At 38.5% G+C, this 21,949-nt stretch overlaps 1 protein-coding gene and 1 pseudogene across 1 annotated transcript; both read right to left on the reverse strand.

Moving 5' to 3' along the window:
• Positions 1–332: 332 nt before the first annotated feature.
• Positions 333–1,241, reverse strand: LOC102271492 (olfactory receptor 4K15-like; annotated as a pseudogene).
• A 7,628-nt stretch (positions 1,242–8,869) lies between these two features.
• On the reverse strand, positions 8,870–10,942 carry LOC102279136 (olfactory receptor 4K15-like). The gene is made up of 2 exons (XM_014482603.2): positions 10,028–10,942; positions 8,870–8,950 (listed from the first exon to the last, which is right to left on the reverse strand). Exons 1-2 carry the CDS (start codon positions 10,940–10,942, stop codon positions 8,870–8,872), a joined length of 996 nt encoding a protein of 331 aa, XP_014338089.2.
• Positions 10,943–21,949: the final 11,007 nt, after the last annotated feature.

Below are 21,949 nucleotides of genomic sequence, written 5' to 3' on the forward strand. Positions count from 1 at the left end.
TCTTTTTCTCCTGTTAATTTGCTTTGTGTCAACTTTTATTACTAGTTTATCCACAAGACCTCAAAGGGGATAAAAGGGAAAATACAGCCTTTCCCAACACTATAAATAATTTTGCCATGAAATTAAAAAAAATTATTTCACAAGCAAAAGACAGGGTGTCCTATTCTTCTATTATCTAAGATGGCTAGTTTGCTGTTCTGTAAGCAAAAGATATGAAAAGGAAGAAAATGTGTCCTATGGTATTTGAGACATAACTAATTCACAGAAGAAGGTACACTAACCTGGCTATTATTATGGGCTGCTGTTTGCCACAAAGGAGAACTGGAAGACCATTAGGAACTCACCTGTTGGTGCCTTAGTTTTTGCATTGCTGATATTACCTCCTTATTTCTCAAGGTATAGATCAAGGGGTTTAAAAGAGGAGTAAAAACTGTATAAAATATTGAGAGAAACTTATACACTGGGAGACTGCTAAAAGGCCAGGCATAAATGAAGATGCAGGGCCCAAAGAAGAGGGTTACTACGGCTATGTGGGCAGTCAGGGTGGCCCTTGCCTTGGCCATGCCTGCTGAGGAACGCTGCCGCACACTGACCAGGATGACCGTGTAGGAGACCAGTAAGAGCACAAAGGAGCACATGGCCATTAGACCGCTATCTGAAAGCATCAGAACCTAAAGAGTGAAGGTGTCTGTGTAGGCAAGTTTGATAACCAGGGGAAGGTCACAGAAAAAACTGTCCACTCTGTTGGGGCCACAGAATGGGAGGTTTACTGTGAAGACCAACTGACTTACTGAGTGCAGAACCCAGTGTGCCAGGAGCCCACCACAAGGCTTATGCACTTGTGCATATTCATGATGGTGGCATAATGCAGGAGGGACATATGGCCACATATCTATCATATGCCATGGCCACAAGAAGCATCATCTCACCACCGGCAAAGATGTGCAGGAAGAATATCTGGGCCATGCAGCCTTCAAAGGAGATGGTCTTGTGCTCCACAAGGAAGTCAACAATCATTTTGGGGGTAGCAAAGGTGGACAGACACACATCAATGAAGGAGAGGTTACTGAGTAGAAAGTACATGGGTGTGTGTAGGGAAGGTTCAGAGAAGACTGTGAGCACTACGAGGAGGTTCCCAGCACAATAGATAAATAGAAGAGTGTAAAAAATGAAAAACAGAAAGAACCTGGAAGACTGTGCAATACAAATTCAGTCACTCCTGAATTATTTTCTTGGTCCATGGTTTCAAATTTCTGAAATTGGATTGGAAATGTTCCTGTAAAGTGAAATAGAAATATATCATATGATTGGAAGAGAAAATGAGCAAGGCCAAGCTTGGTGTCAAATCCCTCTCAACATACTTACTTCCTTATTAGCACATAAAATACATGTTGTATACAATCATTTATTTTTTAATGACTGGATAACTCGGCTTTTGTCTCTGCATTGGAGCATGATAGTTTTATTCTTAAAAATAGAAGTTTACCAATCATCACAATTCCTGAAACAGGAAAGAAACTCTAAACTCATACTGACAGCTTTCAAAAAATTGTCTTGTAATTTCTAGCAATATGACCTTGGGTATATTAATTAAACTCTGGGCTTTCAACTGTAAACTGGAGAAAATGATAATATATGACTCATAGGATTTTTGTAAAGATTAAAAGAATTACAAGTGTCCCTGCTTATTCAAAGTTTGCTTTACAGAAAAAGACATATTATTGCCTGTTTTGCTAACTTAAATTCAAAGAAGACTTTTGCTTTTATAAAAAAAGGAGAAAAGCTAAAATAGTGTTTGGCATTTGTTTTACAGTGAATTGTTATAGAGGCTTCAGGATCCTTGAATAGCAAGAAGTGGCACTGCCAAGCTTCTTCCCAGGACTGCACTTAGGTTCTTAGCATCTGGCTACCATACCTGTGAACTGTATCTGAGCATCTGTGTTTTATCTCAGGTCATTTGTTCATCCATTAGCAAGTTATGTCTTCCGGTAATTACCGCTTCACTTTATGCCATTTTTGCTTGCAAATGTTTCACTGATATGCCCTATTTTTGGATTGTAGGGAATATCTATAATATAATATTAATAGATAAAACACTTAATGTCAGCCCAAGTTCATGCACCTGACACACAGAGAGGTCAAACAAACCAAAATTTCAGAGTTTGTAGCAGAGAAAGCTTTATAGAAGGGCCATGAAAGGAGACTGGTGACTCAAGCCCAAAAATACAGGCATTTTTAAAAGCCAGATGAGGGACAAGGGCTGCAAGGTTTTTGATCATCCATCTCATGCACAGTCCTCTGGTTGGCTGACGGCAAGGTAACAGGGCAGTGTCATAAGGGTTAACAGCATCAATCTTTAGGCTCCAGGAGGCCTGGGGCTACGTGCTCCTGGGCATCAAGTACTTAACATCTTCCACTGGATAAAACAACTCAGGAAATGTGCATCAAATACTATTATCTAGGTACTTCAGAGAGTAGCTAAAGCAGAGGCTGTGGGGGAAGGCCTGTTGGGGAAGGCCTCATAAGGTCCACCTTTGTTAAACTTATAACAATACTTGGCCCATAAAAGATATTCAGTAGTTGTTAGGTACAATGCCTTTGTTCCATCTATGATAAAATATTTGCATGTGTTAATTAATGTAGTACTTAAGTATCAAAGTGTGATATTTGATATCATCCCACTTAAGAGAATGGTTATTCCATGCACTTTAGTGGCACCTCTTTACACAGAGCCTATTTTTCACCTTAGGCAAAATAATCAAAATAGTAAATAAAGTCTATCTTTGGAGAACTCCAGGGACAGAGGAGCCTGGTGGGCTATAGTCCCTGTAGTCACAAAGAGTCAGACACAACTGAGCGACTATCACTACCCTTCACTTAGTTCCTCTGTCTCTACTTTCCTTTGTCCACCAACTCAGTGGATCTTTCCCCTTTTGACTGCTCCAACTTAAGAATTCAAGGTCATCCTTTACACAGATAGCTAGTAAAACCTGCAGTCAGATAAAGTAGTACTCTTAACTGTCCAAACCTCTGTTTCTTGATCTGAAATTAAGGAAACTTTTTAGAGCAGTCTGAGACCCATGTACTAAAATCATCTGTATACAAAACTCTTGCTAGTGTTATATACACAGAAAGCTTATAAAGGTCTACCCTAAAGTGTTAATGGTGGTTATCTCTGAGTGAAAGAATGCAATAAATTTATCCCTTATATATTTCTATGTTTGCTGAAGTTTTTGTTGTTGTTGTTGTTGCTCTGCAATGAGTATATATTATCTTTCCAATCAGAAAAAAAAAGTAAACCACTTTTTAATTAATGATTCTATTTTTTAATTTAGAAAAGTCAAATAAGAAATAAGAATAAAAATTATCTGTAATGAGAACACAGAGATAACTGTATATATAAAAGGTATACCATTATATACACAGTACATATTATTTTAAACCTACCACTTAACATTATATAATAAATATCTCCCAGGTCAATATAATAATTTTATACAACTTTTTAAAATATATTTGTTGTATTTTATTATACAGACATTTTTAATTTTCTATATTATTAATGTATAATAACCTTGCTTTTTTTCTTTTCTTTTCTTTTCTTTTTTAACTTTACAATACTGTATTGGTTTTGCCATATATCAACATGAATCTGCCACAGGTATACACGTGTTCCCCATCCTGAACCCTCCTCCCTCCTCCCTCCCTGTATCTTGCTTTTATTTAGCTATAACTGAAGAGAAAACATTAAAATTTTACATAACCTCCTGCTTCTTCTGCCTCTGTAACTCAGCTTCCTCCTTGCAAAGTCTGGATCACGTAGGTCTCAGAAAGTGGGGACTCACAATACTAGGAACTGGAGCTTATCTCACTTACCCTTGTCCTGTTCTTTGCAATCACCCAGCCCCTGCGAACCGGCAAACCCACTTAATCATGCCTGTCCATGTATAAAAGCTCTGTAACCCCTTTGTTCAGGGCTCAGAGCTTAGCGTGTTAACTCCTCTGGGCCCACCAGCGTAATAAACCTGAGTTCTCCAACTCTCCAAGTGTGGTGTTTGGTTTCTCAAGGACTGGTTTCTGCAACATAATTTTATGATTATATACATTATTTATTTAGGATACATCATTATAATTATGCACGTCAGAGTTTTTAAATTAACTATACCAAAATTTATCTCACTAAAATGATATATCAGAATGCCCATTCTTCACCTCCCATTCTCTTGACAAGACAGTGTATTATAGTTTGGTTTTTTAATTTTGCTAATTTGCTACATGAAAAATGCATCTTGGGAATTCCCTGGCAGTCCGGTGGTTAGGACTCCATGCTTTCAGTGCTGTGGGCCTGGGTTCAATCCCTGGTCAGGAAACTAAGATGCTACAAGCCACACAACACAGCTCCCCAAAGAAAAGAAAACGCATCTCACTGATATATGGATGTATTTAATGATTATTAGCGGAGTTAACCACTAATCCCTGAATTGTCCATTTGTATTTTTTTCACTCCACAATTGTTTTTCCATGTCTTTTGCCCATTTTCTAATGGGCTCTTCATCTTTTTAATATGTATTTATGAAGACACATATTAATGCATGTCTTTTTTACAAATACCTTTTAAATATCACTGAAAGGGTGAGGGAAGGTCAGGAATGAGATTTTTCAGCAAACCTCTGAGATAACTCTATGAAATTTCTATTTCATCTAGTTAGTCTAATACCAACTACTGCTGCTGCTGCTAAATTGCTTCAGTCGTGTCCGACTCTGTGCGACCCTGTAGACGGCAGCCCACCAGGCTTCCCCATCCCTGGGATTCTCCAGGCAAGAACACTGGAGTGGGTTGCCATTTCCTTCTCCAATGTGTGAAAGTGAAAAGTGAAAGTGAAGTCACTAAGTCGTGTGTGACTCCTAGCGACCCCAAGGACTGCAGCCTACCAGGTTCCTCAGTCCATGGGATTTTCCAGGCAAAAGTACTGGAGTGGGTTGCCATTGCCTTCTCTGAATACCAGACTAAGGACACCTTATAAATAAGCTAATCTCTTTTGCATGTTCCTTGTAATAGGAGATATCTTATCCCTCACTTTAACTCCTTAAAATAAGCAAGCCTCACTATAAGGACTTTCCAGAGAAAGATAAAAATACCAGAGCTTCCACTGATCAGAAGATAGTCTAAGATACATTTTTTTATTACCTAAGGTGGACCTACTTTTTCATTCCAGTTCCCTATAATGAAAAGGACATCTTTTGGGGATGTTAGTTCTAAAAGGTCTTGTAGGTCTTCATAGAACCGTTCAACTTCAGCTTCTTCAGTGTTACTGGTCAGAGCATAGACTTGGATTACCGTGATATTGAATGGTTTGCCTTGGAAACGAACAGAGATCATTCTGTCATTTTTGAGATTGCATCCAAGTACTGTATTTTGGACTCTTGTTGACCATGATGGCTACTTCATTCTTCTAAGGGATTCCTGCCCACAGTAGTAGATATAATGGTCATCTGAGTTAAATTCACCCATTCCAGTCCATTTTAGTTCACTGATTCCTAGAATGTCAGCATTCACTCTTGCCATGTCCTGTTTGACCACTTCCAATTTGCCTTGATACATGGACCTAACATTCCAGGTTCCTATGCAATATTGCTCTTTACAGCATCGGACCTTGCTTCCATCACCAGTCACATCCACAACTGGGTGTTGTTTTTGCTGTGGCTCCGTCTCTTCATTCTTTCTGGAGTTACTTCTCCACTGATCTCCAGTAGCATATTGAGCACCTACTGACCTGGGGAGTTCATCTTTTGGTGTCCTATCTTTTTGCCTTTTTATACTGTTCATGGGGTTCTCAAGACAAGACTGCTGAAGTGGTTTGCCTTTGCCTTCTCCAGTGGACCACGTTTTGTCAGAATTCTCCACGATGACCCATCCATCTTGGGTGGCCCTACATGGCATGGCTTAGTTTCACTGAGCTATTTCACATCCTAAAAGATAATGCTGTGAAAGTGCTGCACTCAACATGCCAGCAAATTTGGAAAACTCAGCAGTGGCCACAGGACTGGGAAAGGTCAGTTTTCATTCCAATCCCAAAGAAAGACAATGCCAAAGAATACTCAAACTACCACACAATTGCACTCATCTCACACGCTAGCAAAGTAATGCTCAAAATTCTCCAACCCAGGCTTTAGCAATATGTGAACTGTGAATTTCCAGATGTTCAAGCTGGTTTTAGAAAGGCAGAGGACCCAGAAATCAAGTTGCCAACATCCACAGGATCATCAAAAAAGTAAGAGAGTTCCAGAAAAACATTTCTGCTTTATTGACTATACCAAAGCCTTTGACTGTGTGGATCACAATAAACTGGAAAATTCTGAAAGAGATGGGAATATCAGACCACCTGACCTGTCTCTTGAGAAACCTGCATGCAGATCAGGAAGCAACAGTTAGAACTGGACATGGAACAACAGACTGGTTCCAAATAGGAAAAGGAGTATGTCAAGGCTGTATATTGTCACCCTGCTTATTTAACTTATATGCAGAGTACATCATGAGAAATGCTGGGCTGGAGGAAGCACAAGTTGGATTCAAGATTGCTGGGAGAAATATCAACATCCTCAGATATGCAGATGACACCACCTTTATGGCAGAAAACAAAGAAGAACTAAAGAGCCTCTTTATGTGGGTGAAAGAGGAGAGTGAAAAAGTTGGCTTAAAACTCAACATTCAGAAAGCAAAGATCATAGCATCCAGTCCCATCACTTCATGGCAAATAGATGGAGAAATAGTGAAAACAGTGACAGACTTTAATTTTTGGGGCTCCGAAATCAGTGCAGACTATGATTGCAGCCATGAAATTAAAAAACGCTTACTCCTTGGAAGAAAAGTTATGACCAACCTAGATAGCATGTTAAAAAGCAGAGACATTACTTTGCCAACAAAGGTCTGTATAGTCAAGGCTATGGTTTTTCAAGTAGTCATGTATGGATGTGAGAGTTGGACTATAAAGAAAGCTGAACACCAAAGAATTGATGCTTTTGAACTGTGGTGTTGGAGAAGACTCTTGAGAGTCCCTTGGACTGCAAGGAGATCCAACCAGTCCATTCTGAAGGAGATCAGCCCTGGGATTTCTTTGGAAGGAATGATGCTAAAGCTGAAACTCCAGTACTTTGGCCACCTCATGCAAAGAGTTGACTCTTTGGAAAAGACTCTGCTGCTGGGAGGGATTGGAGGCAGGAGGAGAAGGGGATGATAGAGGATGAGATGGCTGGATGGCATCACAGACTCGATGGACATGAGTCTGAATGAACTCCGGGAGTTGGTGATGGACAGGGAGTCCTGGCGTGCTGCGATTCATGGGGTCGCAAAGAGTTGGACATGACTAAGCGACTGAACTGAACTGAACTGAGCAGATATTGGCAAGTTGCTCTCTGGTTCCTCTGCCTTTTTTAAAACCAGCTTGAACATCCACTTTAGGACTCAGTAATTACCTGATTAATAACATATACGATGGAGGTTTTGTTCTAATTTTATTGTTATTGTTGTTCAGTCACCTAGTCATTTCCAACTCTTTGTGACCCCATGGACTCCAGCGCGCCAAGTTTCCCTGTCCTTCACTATTTCCCAGAGTTTGTTCAAACTCATGTCCATTGAGTCAGTGATGCCACCCAACCATCTCATCCTTTGCTGTCCTTGTCTTATTGCCAAGTGTCTAAAGTTCATATCTGTGTTGTATAAATCTTTTATGGGTCTGCATATAGGTGATATCATACAGTGCTTCTTTCTCTGTCTGACTTATTTCACTTAGCATAACACCCCCAAACTTCATCCATGTTGGTGCAAATGGCTGAGCTGTATTCCAATGTATATAGATATACTGCATGTTCTTTATCTGTTCATCTGTTGATGGACACTTAGGTTGCTTCCATATCTTGGCAATAGTAAATAATGAGGCCACAAACACTGGGGTTCATGTATCATTTTGAAGTAGTGTTTGGGGAAGGAGATTTTCTTTGAATATATATTCAGAAGTGAAATCGTTGGGTCATATGGTAGTTCTATTCTTTAGTTTCTTGAGAAACCTCCATATTTTTCCACAGTAACTATACCAATGTACATTCACATCAACAGTGCACAAGGGTTCCCTTTTCTCCAGATCCTCCCCACTTGTTATTTACATACCTATTAGCCTTCTGCATTTCCTCTTTGGAGAAATGTCTATTCAGTTCTTCTGTCCATTTTTAAATCAGGACATTGCTTTATTTGATGCTGAATTGTATGACGCTTCTTACATATTTTGGCTGTTAACCCCTTATCAGTCATATTTGCAAATATTTTATCCCATTCAGTAGGTTGTGTTTTTGTTTTGTTGATGAGTTCCTTTGGTGTGAGAAAGCTTTTAAGTTTAATTAGGTCCCATTTGCTTATTTTTTCCTTTGCTTTAGGAGATAGATCCAAAAAATATTGCTATGATTTATGTCAGTGTGTTCTGCTTATGTTTTCTTCTAGGAGTTTTATGGATCTAGTCTTATATTTAGGTCTTTAATATATTCTGAGTTTATTTTTGCATGTGGTGTAGGAATGTTCTAATTTTATTCTTTTACATGTAGCTGTCCAGTTTTTCCAGCACCACTCATTGAAGAGAATGCCTTTATTTTTTTTTTTAACAAAATGAAGTGTGTTTAGAGCAATACTTTTCACATGGTGAATATTCTACTAGTTGTTATAATCGTGTTTTCTACCACATATTCTGATACATAAAATGTATGTATTGATCAAATATCCCTTAAAAATAACTGGGAAAAGACTACTTAAAAGGATAATACACTATCATTAGAATTACTAATTAATACTGGAAGAGGGAAATATTAATTGCAGGATAACAGATTAATTACTATAAAATGAGAAGAAAGAAACAGACAAAAATGTTCCCGAAGTTAAAACAGCATTTATTTGATAATTCTTCATCTGCTAACAAAGTACAGAAAAGTAAATGGCTGTGCCTTGAATAGACGAGACTGTCTTTTCTCTATGGTATATTCTTGCTTCCTTTGTTGTAGACTAATTGACCATAAATCACTGCAGACAGTGAATGCAGCTATGAAATTAAAAGATCCTTGCTCCTTGGAAGGAAAGCTCTGACAAACCTAGACAGCATATTAAAAAGCAAAGAAATCACTTTGCCAATGAAGGTCTGTATAGGCAAAGATATGTTTTTACCAATACTCATGTGTGGTTGTGAGCACAGAATTGCTGAGCGCAGAAGAGTGACTACTTTTGAATTGTCGTACTGAAGAAGACTCTTGAGAGTCCCTTGGAATGCAAGGAGATTGAACCAGTCAATCCTAAAGGAAATCAACCCTGAATATTCATTGGAAGGACTGATGCTGAAACTGAAGCTCCAATACTTTGGCCAGCTAATAAGAAGAGCCAGCTCATTGAAAAAGACTGATACTGGGAAAGACTGAAGGCAAAAGAAGAGGGCAGCAGAGGATGAGAGATGAGATAACATCACTGACTCAATGGACATGAATTTGAGCAAGCTCCAGGAGAAAGTGAAGGACAGGGAAGTCTGGCATGCTGCAGCCCATGGGGTCACAGAGTTGCACATGACTTAGCGACTAAACAATAATTGACCATAATTAAATGTTTTTATTTCTAGGCTCTCTGTTCTGTTCCATTGATCTACATGTCTGTGTTTGTGCAGGTAACATATTCATACAATTTAAATTATACAATAGTTTGTGAAATATCTTTTCATTGACATTAGGTAGCAAATATAAGCAAATTAACTATAAACTATAAAACTATATCAAAAATAATTGTGGTTAGAGAATGCATAATTGTATGGAAGCTTCTTTACAATAGATATTTAACAAAGAACATACATTATCTTTATCACTTTGAGCAAATAAAGTATTTTTTAAAATGATGGTGGTTACCAGGAAAAGAGACAATCCGTGTTTCCTCAAGTGTATTTCTGTCTACTCAACTCAACACATCTAGTCTTAGGAGAGAGAGTTGAGAAGGGAGCCTAGAACATACATAGCGGGTCTTCAGTTTATGCATTGCCAGTTTCACCTCTTTGTTTCTCAATGTGTAGATTATGGGGTTCAATATAGGTGTGAAAACTGTAGAGAACACAGAAAGGACTTTATCCACTGGGAAGTTGCTGAAAGGCCAGGCATAGATGAAGATACAGGGCCCAAAAAAGAGGGTAACCACAATGATGTGGGCAGTCAGAGTGCTGTGGGCCTTGGTCATGTCCGTTGAGGAACGACGTTGCACAGTGACCAGGATGACTGTGTAGGAGACCAGCAACAGCAAGAATGAAGCCACTCCCATGAGACCACTATCCAAAAGCATCAACACTTCAGGGACATACGTATCCGTACAGGCAAGTTTGATGACCAAAGTAAGGTCACAGTAATAACTGTTCACAACATTTGGACCACAGAAGGGGAGGTTTACAGTGAAAGCTAATTGGCTCAACGAGTGCATGACCCCAATCACCCAAGAGCCTACTACCAGACCTGTACATTTGCACAAGTTCATGATGGTTGCATAATGGAGAGGTTTGCATATGGCTACATATCTGTCATATGCCATAGCTACAAGGAGCACCATCTCACCACCAGCAAAGACATGGAGTAAGAATATCTGGGCCATGCAGCCCTCGAAGGAGATGGTCTTGGGTTCATGAAGGAAATCATGAATCATCTTGGGGGTTGCATAAGTGGCCAGAAAGACATCAAGAATGGAAAGATTACTGAGCATTATGTACATAGGTGTATGCAGGGCAGGTTCAGAGATCACTGTGAGTACAATGAGGAGGTTGCCCAGCACAATGATGATATACAAGAAATTAAACAACATGAAGAAGAAATACTGGAGCTCGTAGGAACTGGAGAGCCCCAGCAACACAAACTCAGCCACCCTAGATTTATTTTCTTGGTTCATGAAGTACCTACAAAGAAAAACATTCATATTTATCAGGAGCAAGAAAAGTAGACCCTGATCCTAATGGTTCTTCTCAACATTAATTTAAAATGCACCAGTCAGAATGGCTGCGATCCAAAAGTCTACAAGCAATAAATGCTGGAGAGGGTGTGGAGAAAAGGGAACCCTCTTACACTGTTGGTGGGAATGCAAACTAGTACAGCCACTATGGAGAACAGTGTGGAGATTCCTTAAAAAACTGGAAATAGAACTGCCCTATGATCCAGCAATCCCACTGCTTGGCATACACAGTGAGGAAACCAGAAGGGAAAGAGACACATGTACCCCAATGTTCATCGCAGCACTGTTTATAATAGCCAGGACATGGAAGCAACCTAGATGTCCATCAGCAGATGAATGGATAAGAAAGCTATGGTACATATACACAATGGAGTATTACTCAGCCATTAAAAAGAATACATTTGAATCAGTTCTAATGAGGTGGATGAAACTGGAGCCTATTATACAAAGTGAAGTAAGCCAGAAAGAAAAACACCAATACAGTATACTAACGCATATATATGGAATTTAGAAAGATGGTAACAATAACCCTGTGTACGAGACAGCAAAAGAGACACTGATGTATATAACAGTCTTATGGACTCTGTAGGAGAGGGAGAGGGTGGGAAGATTTGGGAGAATGGCATTGAAACATGTATAATATCATGTATGAAATGAGTTGCCAGTCCAGGTTCGATGCACAATACTGGATGCTTGGGGCTAGTGCACTGGGACAACCCAGAGGGATGGTATGGGGAGGGAGGAGGAAGGAGGGTTCAGGATGGGGAACACATGTATACCTGTGGCGGATTCATTTCAATATTTGGCAAAACTAATACAATTTTGTAAAGTTTGTAAAGTTTAAAAATAAAATAAAATAAAATAAAATGCTCTAGAGTTGTTTCTAATAGAAAATGTTTTATCTATAATTTTAACAGAGAGATTCTTCTCTCAATTATCCTTACTGATGAAGGATAGCTAAGAGGTGCAGATGCAGTAAATCAACACTTTATTTTATACACTTGTGGGTCAAATATGAGGCTAAACAAAACAATAAATCTACATTGCAAATACAACAATTAATAGGAGGAGCTAAGGTATCCAGAATCCTGTATTGCCTTATTGCCTGGCTGATTTTCATTATCCATTTGGGATTATCCACAAGCAGCTTCAATTCTTAGAGAAGTCTCAGAGGCCACACTTACAAGGAAAAGACCTGCGACTTTTGCTATTAGGGTCTCTCTCCTCTTGCCTCTGTCCTTTCTCTATTATTTAATTCCCACTACCACATCATTAAAACCAATTAATCTATGTTGTCTCTGAAGTTATTATAGCTGTTTTGGTTTGAAGTACAGTCCTTTGAAACTAACATTGTATCATATGAAAAGAAGTAAACTGAGATGACCAGAATACAGTACAGAACATCAATAGATAAGGTGACAGCCATGAAATGTAAAGATCTGATTTAGTTAACATAGATCATTTGAAGGCAAAGTGTAGCATGTCACTTATCAATTCAAAAACCTTCCAAAAGATGAATTATATTCAGTATATGGAATTTATAGGTTTTGTCTAGAATTTCTTGGACCTAGTGAAATAAGATATCTCCTTTTAAAAATATCCAGCAACACGATGACTTCTAATTAGGCAAAAGTTGAGATAAACAATAAGTGAAAACACGAATTACAAGATAATACACAACTGAGCAAATAAACACTTTGCCAATAGATTATAAAATAATCCTTTCTGCCTATGTTCTCTCTGCAGCTTCTCTGGAAGAATACAGAGAGAGCTTTTAAGAAGATAAGAGTTTGAGAATTCCTTAAAAAAATATGTTTAGAAGCACAAGAACCTGGTCTCACTTTTCATTTTTTATGTTATAATTAGAAGTGATAAGGGTCAGTCTCTGTAAAAAATAGTGTAAAAAGCATAATGTCAGTGGGCAAAACTATTTAGTTTGGAAGTGTTTTCACATTTGTGTGCATTAGAGTACTTATAATAATCTGGTGAGGAGGAGATTATTGTCCACATTTTTCATATGTGGAAATAGAGTATTAGAAAAGTTAACTAATATGCTCAATATTATATTACTAGTCAGCAACACATCCAGAACCTCATCCCAGGGCTTTAAAACCCTTTCCACAATCCTTGATAATAAAGTCTCTAATAGAATCTAAAAAATATGGTTTAGGAGTTTGTGACAAATGGAATTATCCAGATTGAAAGATGAGAGGAGCTGAGTTTAGACAGTTGATGTAAAATCGTATTTAATATTACTTAATGTAACATAAATGAATTTGATAATAAGGGCCTTTTCTAGTTAAAAACATATGAGGTCATATATATTTGGTTAATGCATTTTGCTTAAAGAGATAAGTTTAAAATATATTAGCCTGGAAAATTTTATTGTCTGATAATAATTTCTAGATGAGTTATTGCTATCTGATGCTTTGCAAAGATTCTCCCAAAATTTTGAATGTAAAAAAATAATCAAGAGAATGAACAATAAATGCTGTCATGAAATAACCTAAACATTCCAAAGGACATCTAGGTCACTAACTATCACCTGGAGTGGAACGGGCATCCTCTATTGCATTCTCTTGTGGGGAAGGGAATTTGTATCCAAAAGGAGTAATTATGGGTCTAAGCAAGCATTCTTGATCATATCTTTTAATTTTGTCAGTCTCCTATGAAATGACAACTTTCTATTAGTGAAAGTGAATGAGAAATTAATAAGTGTGGAAGGAGGAGAAGAAAAATGCCGGAAATCCTCAGGGAGAGTAACACTGTAGCCTACTGAGTGCCATTTTTGTCTATGTGTTGGACTGGGCCGGGATAAACTGCTATAAATATAAAATGTTATGGAGAAGGAAATGGCAACCCACTCCAGTATTCTTGCCTGGAGAATCCTATGGACAGAGAAACCTGGCAGGCTACTGTCTATGGGGTTACACAGAGTCGGACACAACTAACGCAACTTAGCATGCACATGGATATGCCTCTAGAAAACCTCCTCTGCTCAGAAGACCTTAAAATAAAATTTAAAATTTAGCTTAAATATTACAGATACAGATCCTTAAACCATTTCCTATCATAACCAAAGTAAAATTTTATGTGCCAGACTAACATGGATGTAAATATTATGTGGTTGAGGAAAAAGAATTTCAACTAAATTGTAAATCCAAGCATGACAAGCCATTGCTCCAAGTTTCTTTCTCTAGTTAAAGGTCCCAATCCTTTTTAAAGAAAGAAATCCCAAGCAAGTGTATCAAGCAAGTGCTTGACACTAAATGAAGAAAACCTACCAGGTTTACTTATCTGCAGATCTCCAGAAAGTTGAAACAAGTTTCGGTTTCTTTCAAATCAAATGCTCCTATAAGAAAGCTGCATCAGATGTAAAACTATATATATATAAAAAAAAAATATTGACTTAGACAAACCACCTCTTCTTTACAACACTTTATTTCACCTTTTTCTCAATTTATTATTTCCCTATTTGGTTCAGGACTAGGGAATGGACTGGGACTGTGGGAGGTCTAACGTGTCCCATGGTGATTCTTTGTCATTAGACGTTTGCCGGTTTGTTGAATAGGGAAAATGGTTTCCGTTCAGAGAGCCAAATCATTTTCCGTTTTCCCTCAGCTCCCAGAGCTCTGACCCTGCATCTTACCTCCACTGATTACAGACACTGTGTTTCAAATTGATTTAGGGAAATCTGACACAAGAACTTATGAAATATTTTATGAAGAATTGAATCTTTAGTGATATTTTCCACCTTAATGAGACTATGGAAAAACTCAGCAGAGAACATCTAATCCCCTACAATAAGAATATATAATAAAGTCCTCTTTTAATCTCAACTATTAAAAACCATTAATAGAGCATCCAATGTGAATATATTTGCATACTTAGCATAAATCCTGTTTATAACATATTACATGAGACTATCATAACCTGGGTTTGATGTACTAATTTTTTAATGTAGGAGTTTTACACATAGATTTACAAGTAAAACTGACCTGTAGTGTTTTGAAGTTGTGCTATCTACACCCAGTTTTGGTGCTGAGACAATGATAGACTCATAAAATGAGTAAAAATATTCAGAAAAGAATTTTTATTCCCTAGCATTATGTGTTCTTTGAAGTTTTGGAAGACTTTGTACTTAAAATGGAATGTGTCCTGTGATTTATAGGGTAGTATCTTTAACCTCTTTTTCAATGTGTTCCATAGCTATTGACGTCTTCAGTTTTCTTCTTCTGCTTAAGAAAATGTGGTAACTTATGCTTTTTTTAGGAAATTAACAAATCCATCTGGGTAAATCTGTCATCTTCTGCTTTTATATAACATTCTTTAATTGTTTAATCTCCTCAGCATGTGAATTGATGACCAATTTTCTAATCTCCAGTGATTACATGTATAGCATAGGTTCTTTTTATTTTATTCAGTCCTGGTCCTTTCTTTCCTTTTTTTGGCCTGTCCAAGAACTATTGGGTTGGCCAAAAAGTTACTTTGGAGTTTTCCATAACATGCTATGGAAAAACCCAAATGAACTTTTTTGACCAACTCAATATATATTTATTTCACTGATAAATGCACTAAGTCATTTGTCTTTATTTGAAGAACTTCTGTTTTAAAAGTAAAACTATCATCCCCCCACATCCCCGTCCCTCTCCCACAGAGTCCAAAAGACTGTTCTGTACATCTGTGTCTCTTTTGCTGTCTCACATACAGGGTTGTCGTTACCATCTTTCTAAATTCCATATATATGCATTAGTATACTGTATTGGTGTTTTTCTTTCTGGCTTACCAGTCCAGGTTCGATACAGGATACATGAAGCTTGGAGCTGGTGCACTGGGAGGACCCAGAGGGATGGTATGGGGAGGGAGATGGGAGGGGGGTTCAGGATGGGGAACACATGTACATCCATGGCAGATGCATGTTGATGTATGGCAAAACCAATACAATATTGTAAAGTAAAAAAAATAATAATACTAATAAATTTTTTAAAAAAGTAGAACTATACTGAAATATCATCTCTCACATACTGGCAAAAATTCAAAATTTCACATCATACTGTCTTGACCAGACTAGAGACACTCTCATATACAGCAACTCGGATGCAAAATGCTGTAACTTATTCTAGAAGTGCAGTTAGCAGTATCTATAAAATCACATACACCATTGACCCTTGCACTCAGCAGTTTTACTTTGAAGCATAGGGAAAAAACCACAATGAGACATATGTTAATAAGAATTGAAACTGGGTAGTGAATACATTGGAGAAGGCAATGGCACCCCACTCCAGTACTCTTGCCTGGAAAATCCCATGGACAGAGGAACCTGGTAGGCTGCAGTCTATGGGATCACACAAAGTCGGACATGACTGAAGCGACTTAGCAGCAGCAGTGAATACATATAGAGGAACAAGTAGACATTTTCTTATGTCTTGTATATTTTCTCAATGTTCAATTATTAAGAAGTTAAAAAGTGACTTCTGCTTTTAACTATATTTATATTACACCTTATTTGTGTTATATAGATTCTTTTGTTGTCCTGTATTAAAAGCTTCTTGAGTTAAAGTCCAAGTCAATTTGAACTCATTTCATAGCAATCTATTACTGCATCTCTTCATCAAATGGTCATTGAATATTAATCATTTTTCAGTTACTAAACTGGAAGTTAGGAATACATTGGGGTACATGATAATACAGTTCCTGATTTCACAGGATATATATATATTCTAAGGCAGAAAGCATTATCTTAACAAGGAACTAAAGTAAAATTGTACTTGTTTTACCACAAAAGAAGTAGAGAGTGGTATGAGTACATTATAGAAGGTTATGATCTTTATAAGAAATTTATGGAATATTTCAACTGATATATAAATAATGGCCAGATTTAGCCAGGTTAGTGGATAGATTGGGAACATTTTTAATCAGAAAAAAAGCCAGTGTCTATATGTAAAGAGACAAAATTTGGTGAAGATGTAAAATTAAAGAATTAAACAAAATGTAATATGGCTTAAATCTAGAGTGTATGGGATTTACCTATATAAGAAATATTACATAGTATTAAATTTTCTCCTAAGAAAATTAAAAAGCCATTGAGAGGAAAGCACTGAATTATTAAAGGGAGTAGCATCAGACAGACGCTGCTGCTGCTGCTAAGTCGCATCAGTCGTGTCTGACTTTGTGTGACCCCATAGACTGCAGCCCAACAGGCTCCTCTGTCCCTGGGATTCTCCAGGCAAGAACACTGGAGTGGGTTGCCATTTCCTTCTCCAGTCATGAAAGTGGAAAGTGAAAGTGAAGTCACTCAGTCGTGTTCAACTCTTAGCGACCCCATGGACTGCAGCCCACCAGGCTCCTCAGTCCATGGGATTCTCCAGGTGAGAGTACTGGGGTGGGGTGCCATTGCCTTCTCCGCAGACAGACATGGGACATATAGAAATCAAATCACCAACTTTTAGCTGCACCATATCAATCATTGAGTTAGATGTAAATGAATTGGATACTCAATCATAGTAGAAAAACAGAAGACCCAATTTTATGCTGTCAATTGTATGCTGTCAACCCACTTTAGATGCCACACCTACTCAGTCATCAATCTTGCTGACATACATTCAACTTCAGCTTCAGAAGCAACAACCTACCTTCTGTACTTAGTATTTTCCACTGCCTTATTGTGTAAAGTCTGATCTTTATAATGAATTCCTTATTTCATGTCACTCTTAGTAGTTCAGCTATCCTCATAAAATCCAAACTGACACATATGCTGTGTTCAAAAACAAAATTTTCCAGAAGCCCTCTTCTTCTAGTATCCTCATTGGTTTTAACTAGATTCACAGAAAGAGCCATAGAAATTTTCATTATTTTCTGCTCTTTATAACTTTTATCCATTACTTCTTTATAATTTTTATCCTTTTACTCTTTCATTCTTCTTTATTTTTTTCTCCCTAATTTCTTTTTTTTTTTTTTAATAATTTTCTTTATTTATTTATGGCTGTCCTGGGTCTTCATTGCTGCTTGGGCTTTTCTCTAGTTGCTGCCAGCAGGGGCTACTCTCTAGTTGCAGTATGCGGGGTTCTCTTGCAGTGGCTTCTCTTGATGAGCTCGGACTTTAGGGTACATGGGTTTCAGTAGCTGCAATGTGTGGGCTCAGTTGCTGTGGGTTCCGGGGCTATAGGCTCAATAGTTGCGGCCCATGGCTTAGTTGCTCCATGGCATGTGGGATCTTCCCAAATCAGGGATAGAACCTGTGTCTCCTACATTGACAGGTGGATTCTCTACCACTGAGCCACCAGGGAAGCCCCCCAACCCCCACTGCTAATTTCTTAGATAGAACACTAAGCTTACAATTTTATCTATATTTTAACATGGTTCAGTTCAGTTCAGTTCAGTTCAGTCACTCAGTCGTGTCCGACTCTTTGCCATCCCATGAATCGCAGCACGCCAGGCCTCCCTGTCCATCACCAACTCCCGGAGTTGACTCAAGCTCACGTCCATCGAGTTGGTGATGCCATCCAGCCATCTCATCCTCTGTCATCCCCTTCTCCTCCTGCCCCCAATCCCTCCCAGCATCAGAGTCTTTTCCAATGAGTCAACTCTTCACATGAGGTTATTTATGACTAAAAATGTTCCCTGGAACTTTGGTAGCTGGTAAAGAATCCGCCTGCAATGAAGGAGACCCTGGTTCAATTCCTGGTTCAGGAAGTTCCCCTGGAGAAGAGATATTCTTGGGCTTCCCTGGTGGCTCAGATGGTACATAATCCACCTGCAATGTGGGAGACTTGGGTTCGATCCCTGGGTTGGGAAGATCCCCTGGAGAAGGGAAACAAACCACTCCAGTATTCTTGCCTGGAGAATCCCATGGATAGAGGAGCCTGGCGGGCTACAGTCCATGGGGTGGCAAAGAGTCGGACAAGACTGAGTGACTAAGCATAGTACCCTATTTGTATTACTAAGCTCTAAATGTTTTTTTTTTTTTTTCATTGCCATTATGGTTTTTTAAAACTCATGACTTACCTACAAAATTCTTTTTCTTATTTCCAAAGGCACAGGGTTTGTTTGTTTGTTTTCTCTCTCTCTCTTTTTTTCTTTTTTTGAAGGGGAAGGAGGTTGGAGAAGGGAAAACTATTTATCATTTTATTTGTTATTGAATTGTGATTATATAATGCATTGTATAATAATAGAATTTCTGGTATTTATTGAGACTCTAAGGCCTACATGTTAATTACATTTTTGTAAATGGTACATGAATTCCTGGAAAGAGCACACATTCTTTAGTTTTCAGGTTTTAGTGTTCTGTAGATGAATCTTTGCAGATTTTTTTCCCACAACAGTTGTTGGAGAACCAGTTGATTTGTAAGTTATTGAGAAAGTATTTTTAAACAGCATCTTGGATTAACAGAATCTGCATAGTCTTTGGAAATTAAGAAAAAGCTGAAAAGTAAGCATTTTTTAATGCTTTTATACCATTCTTGTTTTGCTTTGGTTGGCAGGTAATTTTGAATTGAAAGTGCTGACATTCAGTGGCAGAAGGTAACCTTTTTCCTCTTAAAGCAGACATTTTTAGAGTGTAGTCAGGTTAGAACACTAATGTGAATCAATGTTTGAAAGTTTATTTCATTATGAAACATTTTTACAACAAATGAACAAGGAAATGAACCTTGTCCAAGAGGCCAAAACTGTACTGTGGACAGATTACCTTATAGAATTAGCCAGAAATAGCTATCCCCTAGACCAATGGTCTCCAGTCTTTTTGGCACCAGGAACTGATCTCATGAAAGACAATTTTTCCACAAACAGGGGTTGGGGATGGTTTCAGGATGATTCAAATGCATTACATTTATTGTGTACTTTATTTTTATTGTCCTGGAGAATGGAAAGGCAACCCACTCCAGTATTCTTGGTCTTCCCTGGTGGCTCAGATGGTAAAGAATTTGCCTGCAATGAGGGAGACCTGTATTCAATCCCTGGGTTGGGAAGATACCCTGGAGAAGGGAATGGCAACCCACCCCAGTATTCTTGCCTGGAAAATTCCATGGACAGAGGAGCCTGGCAGGCTACAGTCCATGGGGTCACAAAGATTTGGACACGACTGAGCAACTTTCACTCACTCACTCACTTATTTCTATTGTAGTTACATCAGCTCCACCTCAGATCATCAGGCATTATCCCAGAGTTTGACCTTCCCTAGACCACAGATAAAGGAGTAGTGATCTGGTTCAGGGAAAGCCCTCAGTCTGTATAAATGTTTTTCTCCCCTTTCTTTTCAGGTGTGTGTGCTTTACTAGTGAGATTTAGGTAAAACCGGCACAGAGAAAGGTCAATGTCTGCTTGCTTGAGGTAATTCACAAAATATTCACCTATTTCCTTTGTTTTCTTTTAAAGCAAAGAAAAGCCATGTAGTCTCTTTGCAGAAAAATTATTTTAATTGCTTCAGTGCAGACTTATTTTTCTCCATTTGTGAAAGCCTGTGTGAAATGAGAGATAGGGACAGCAGATCCAAAAGGACTCCAGGATCCAAATAGGACCTCTATTGATGAGGATAAGTTCTCAAGGGCTTCTGGGGTGAAGTTCTGTTTTTGATCTGAGAAGTAGTTGTAATGGTGAGTGCCTTATATTTCATTAGGCTATGCATTTGTTGTATTTTTTTACCTTGGTTTTACTGTACAGCAAAAAGGTTATGGTGATGAAAAATGAATATTAGTACGACAGACATTATTGATTGACTCAGCCTCCGATCCATCCTCCTCCAGGATGTTTTTTGTTGCATAAAAAACTTGAAATCTATAAACTGCTGTTTTTAGGGAAGGTTTTCTGTGCAAATTAGGTTCCACCAATTAGATGCACCAACATGAGCTTAAGAAGGCTGGTTTGAGGCAGATGGCAGCACCGATGTAATCACTGCTGGTGAGCAAGATGATGAGATACAAGGCAGAAGTAATCGTGGTAGCCTGACCTGTATTCTAGTGACTTTACACTAGCTTCATGGGTGTTGAGGATAGTGAGGCAGTGGCAGTAGCATCAAGGATCGAAGCTTTTGACCTTTAAATCTCACTACTGGGGTCTATTCTGGAACCCAACAACACTACTAGTAACCCCCGAGTCCTACTTCTCTAGTTGTTCCAGTGGTTTGGTAAATATCTAATGCAGTGATATGCCGGGCTGGATGAAGTACAAGCTGGAATCAAGATTGCTGGGGGAAATACCAATAACCTCAGATATGCAGATGACACCACTTTTAAGGCAGAAAGCAAAGAGGAACTTAAGAGCCTCTTGATGAAAGTGAAAGAGGAGTGAAAAAGTTGGCTTAAAATTCAACATTCAAAAAACTAAGATCTTGGCACCCAGTCCCATCATTTCATGGCAAATAGATGCAGAACAATGGAAACAGTGAGAGACTTTATTTTCGGGGGGGCTCCAAAATCACTGCAGACGGTGACTGCAGCCATGAAATTAAAAGACACTTGCTTTTTGGAAGAAAAGCTATGACCAAACTAGACAGCATATTAAAAAGCAGAGACATTACTTTACCAACAAAAGTCCATCTAATCAAAGCTATGGTTTTTCCAGTAGTCATGTATGGATGTGAGAGATGGACTATAAAGAAAGCTGAGCACCAAAGAATTGATGCTTTTGAACTGTGGTGTTGGAGAAGACTCTTGAGAGTCCCTTGGGCTGCAGGGAGAGAGCCAACCAGTCCATCCTAAAGGAAATCAGTCCTGAATATTCATTGGAAGGACGGATGCTGAAGCTGAAACTCCAATACTTTGGGCACCTCATGCGAAGAGCTGACTCATTTGAAAAGACCCTGATGCTGGGAAAGATTGAAGGCAGGAGAAGGGGACGACAGAAGATGAGATGGTTGGATGGCATCACCGACTCAATGGACATGAGTCTGAGTAAACTCCAAGAGTTGGTGATGGACAGGGAGGCCTGGCGAGCTGCAGTCCATGGAATCTC

This window comes from Bos mutus, chromosome 10 (assembly GCF_027580195.1).
Source record: "Bos mutus isolate GX-2022 chromosome 10, NWIPB_WYAK_1.1, whole genome shotgun sequence".
Taxonomy (NCBI): Eukaryota; Metazoa; Chordata; class Mammalia; order Artiodactyla; family Bovidae; genus Bos; species Bos mutus.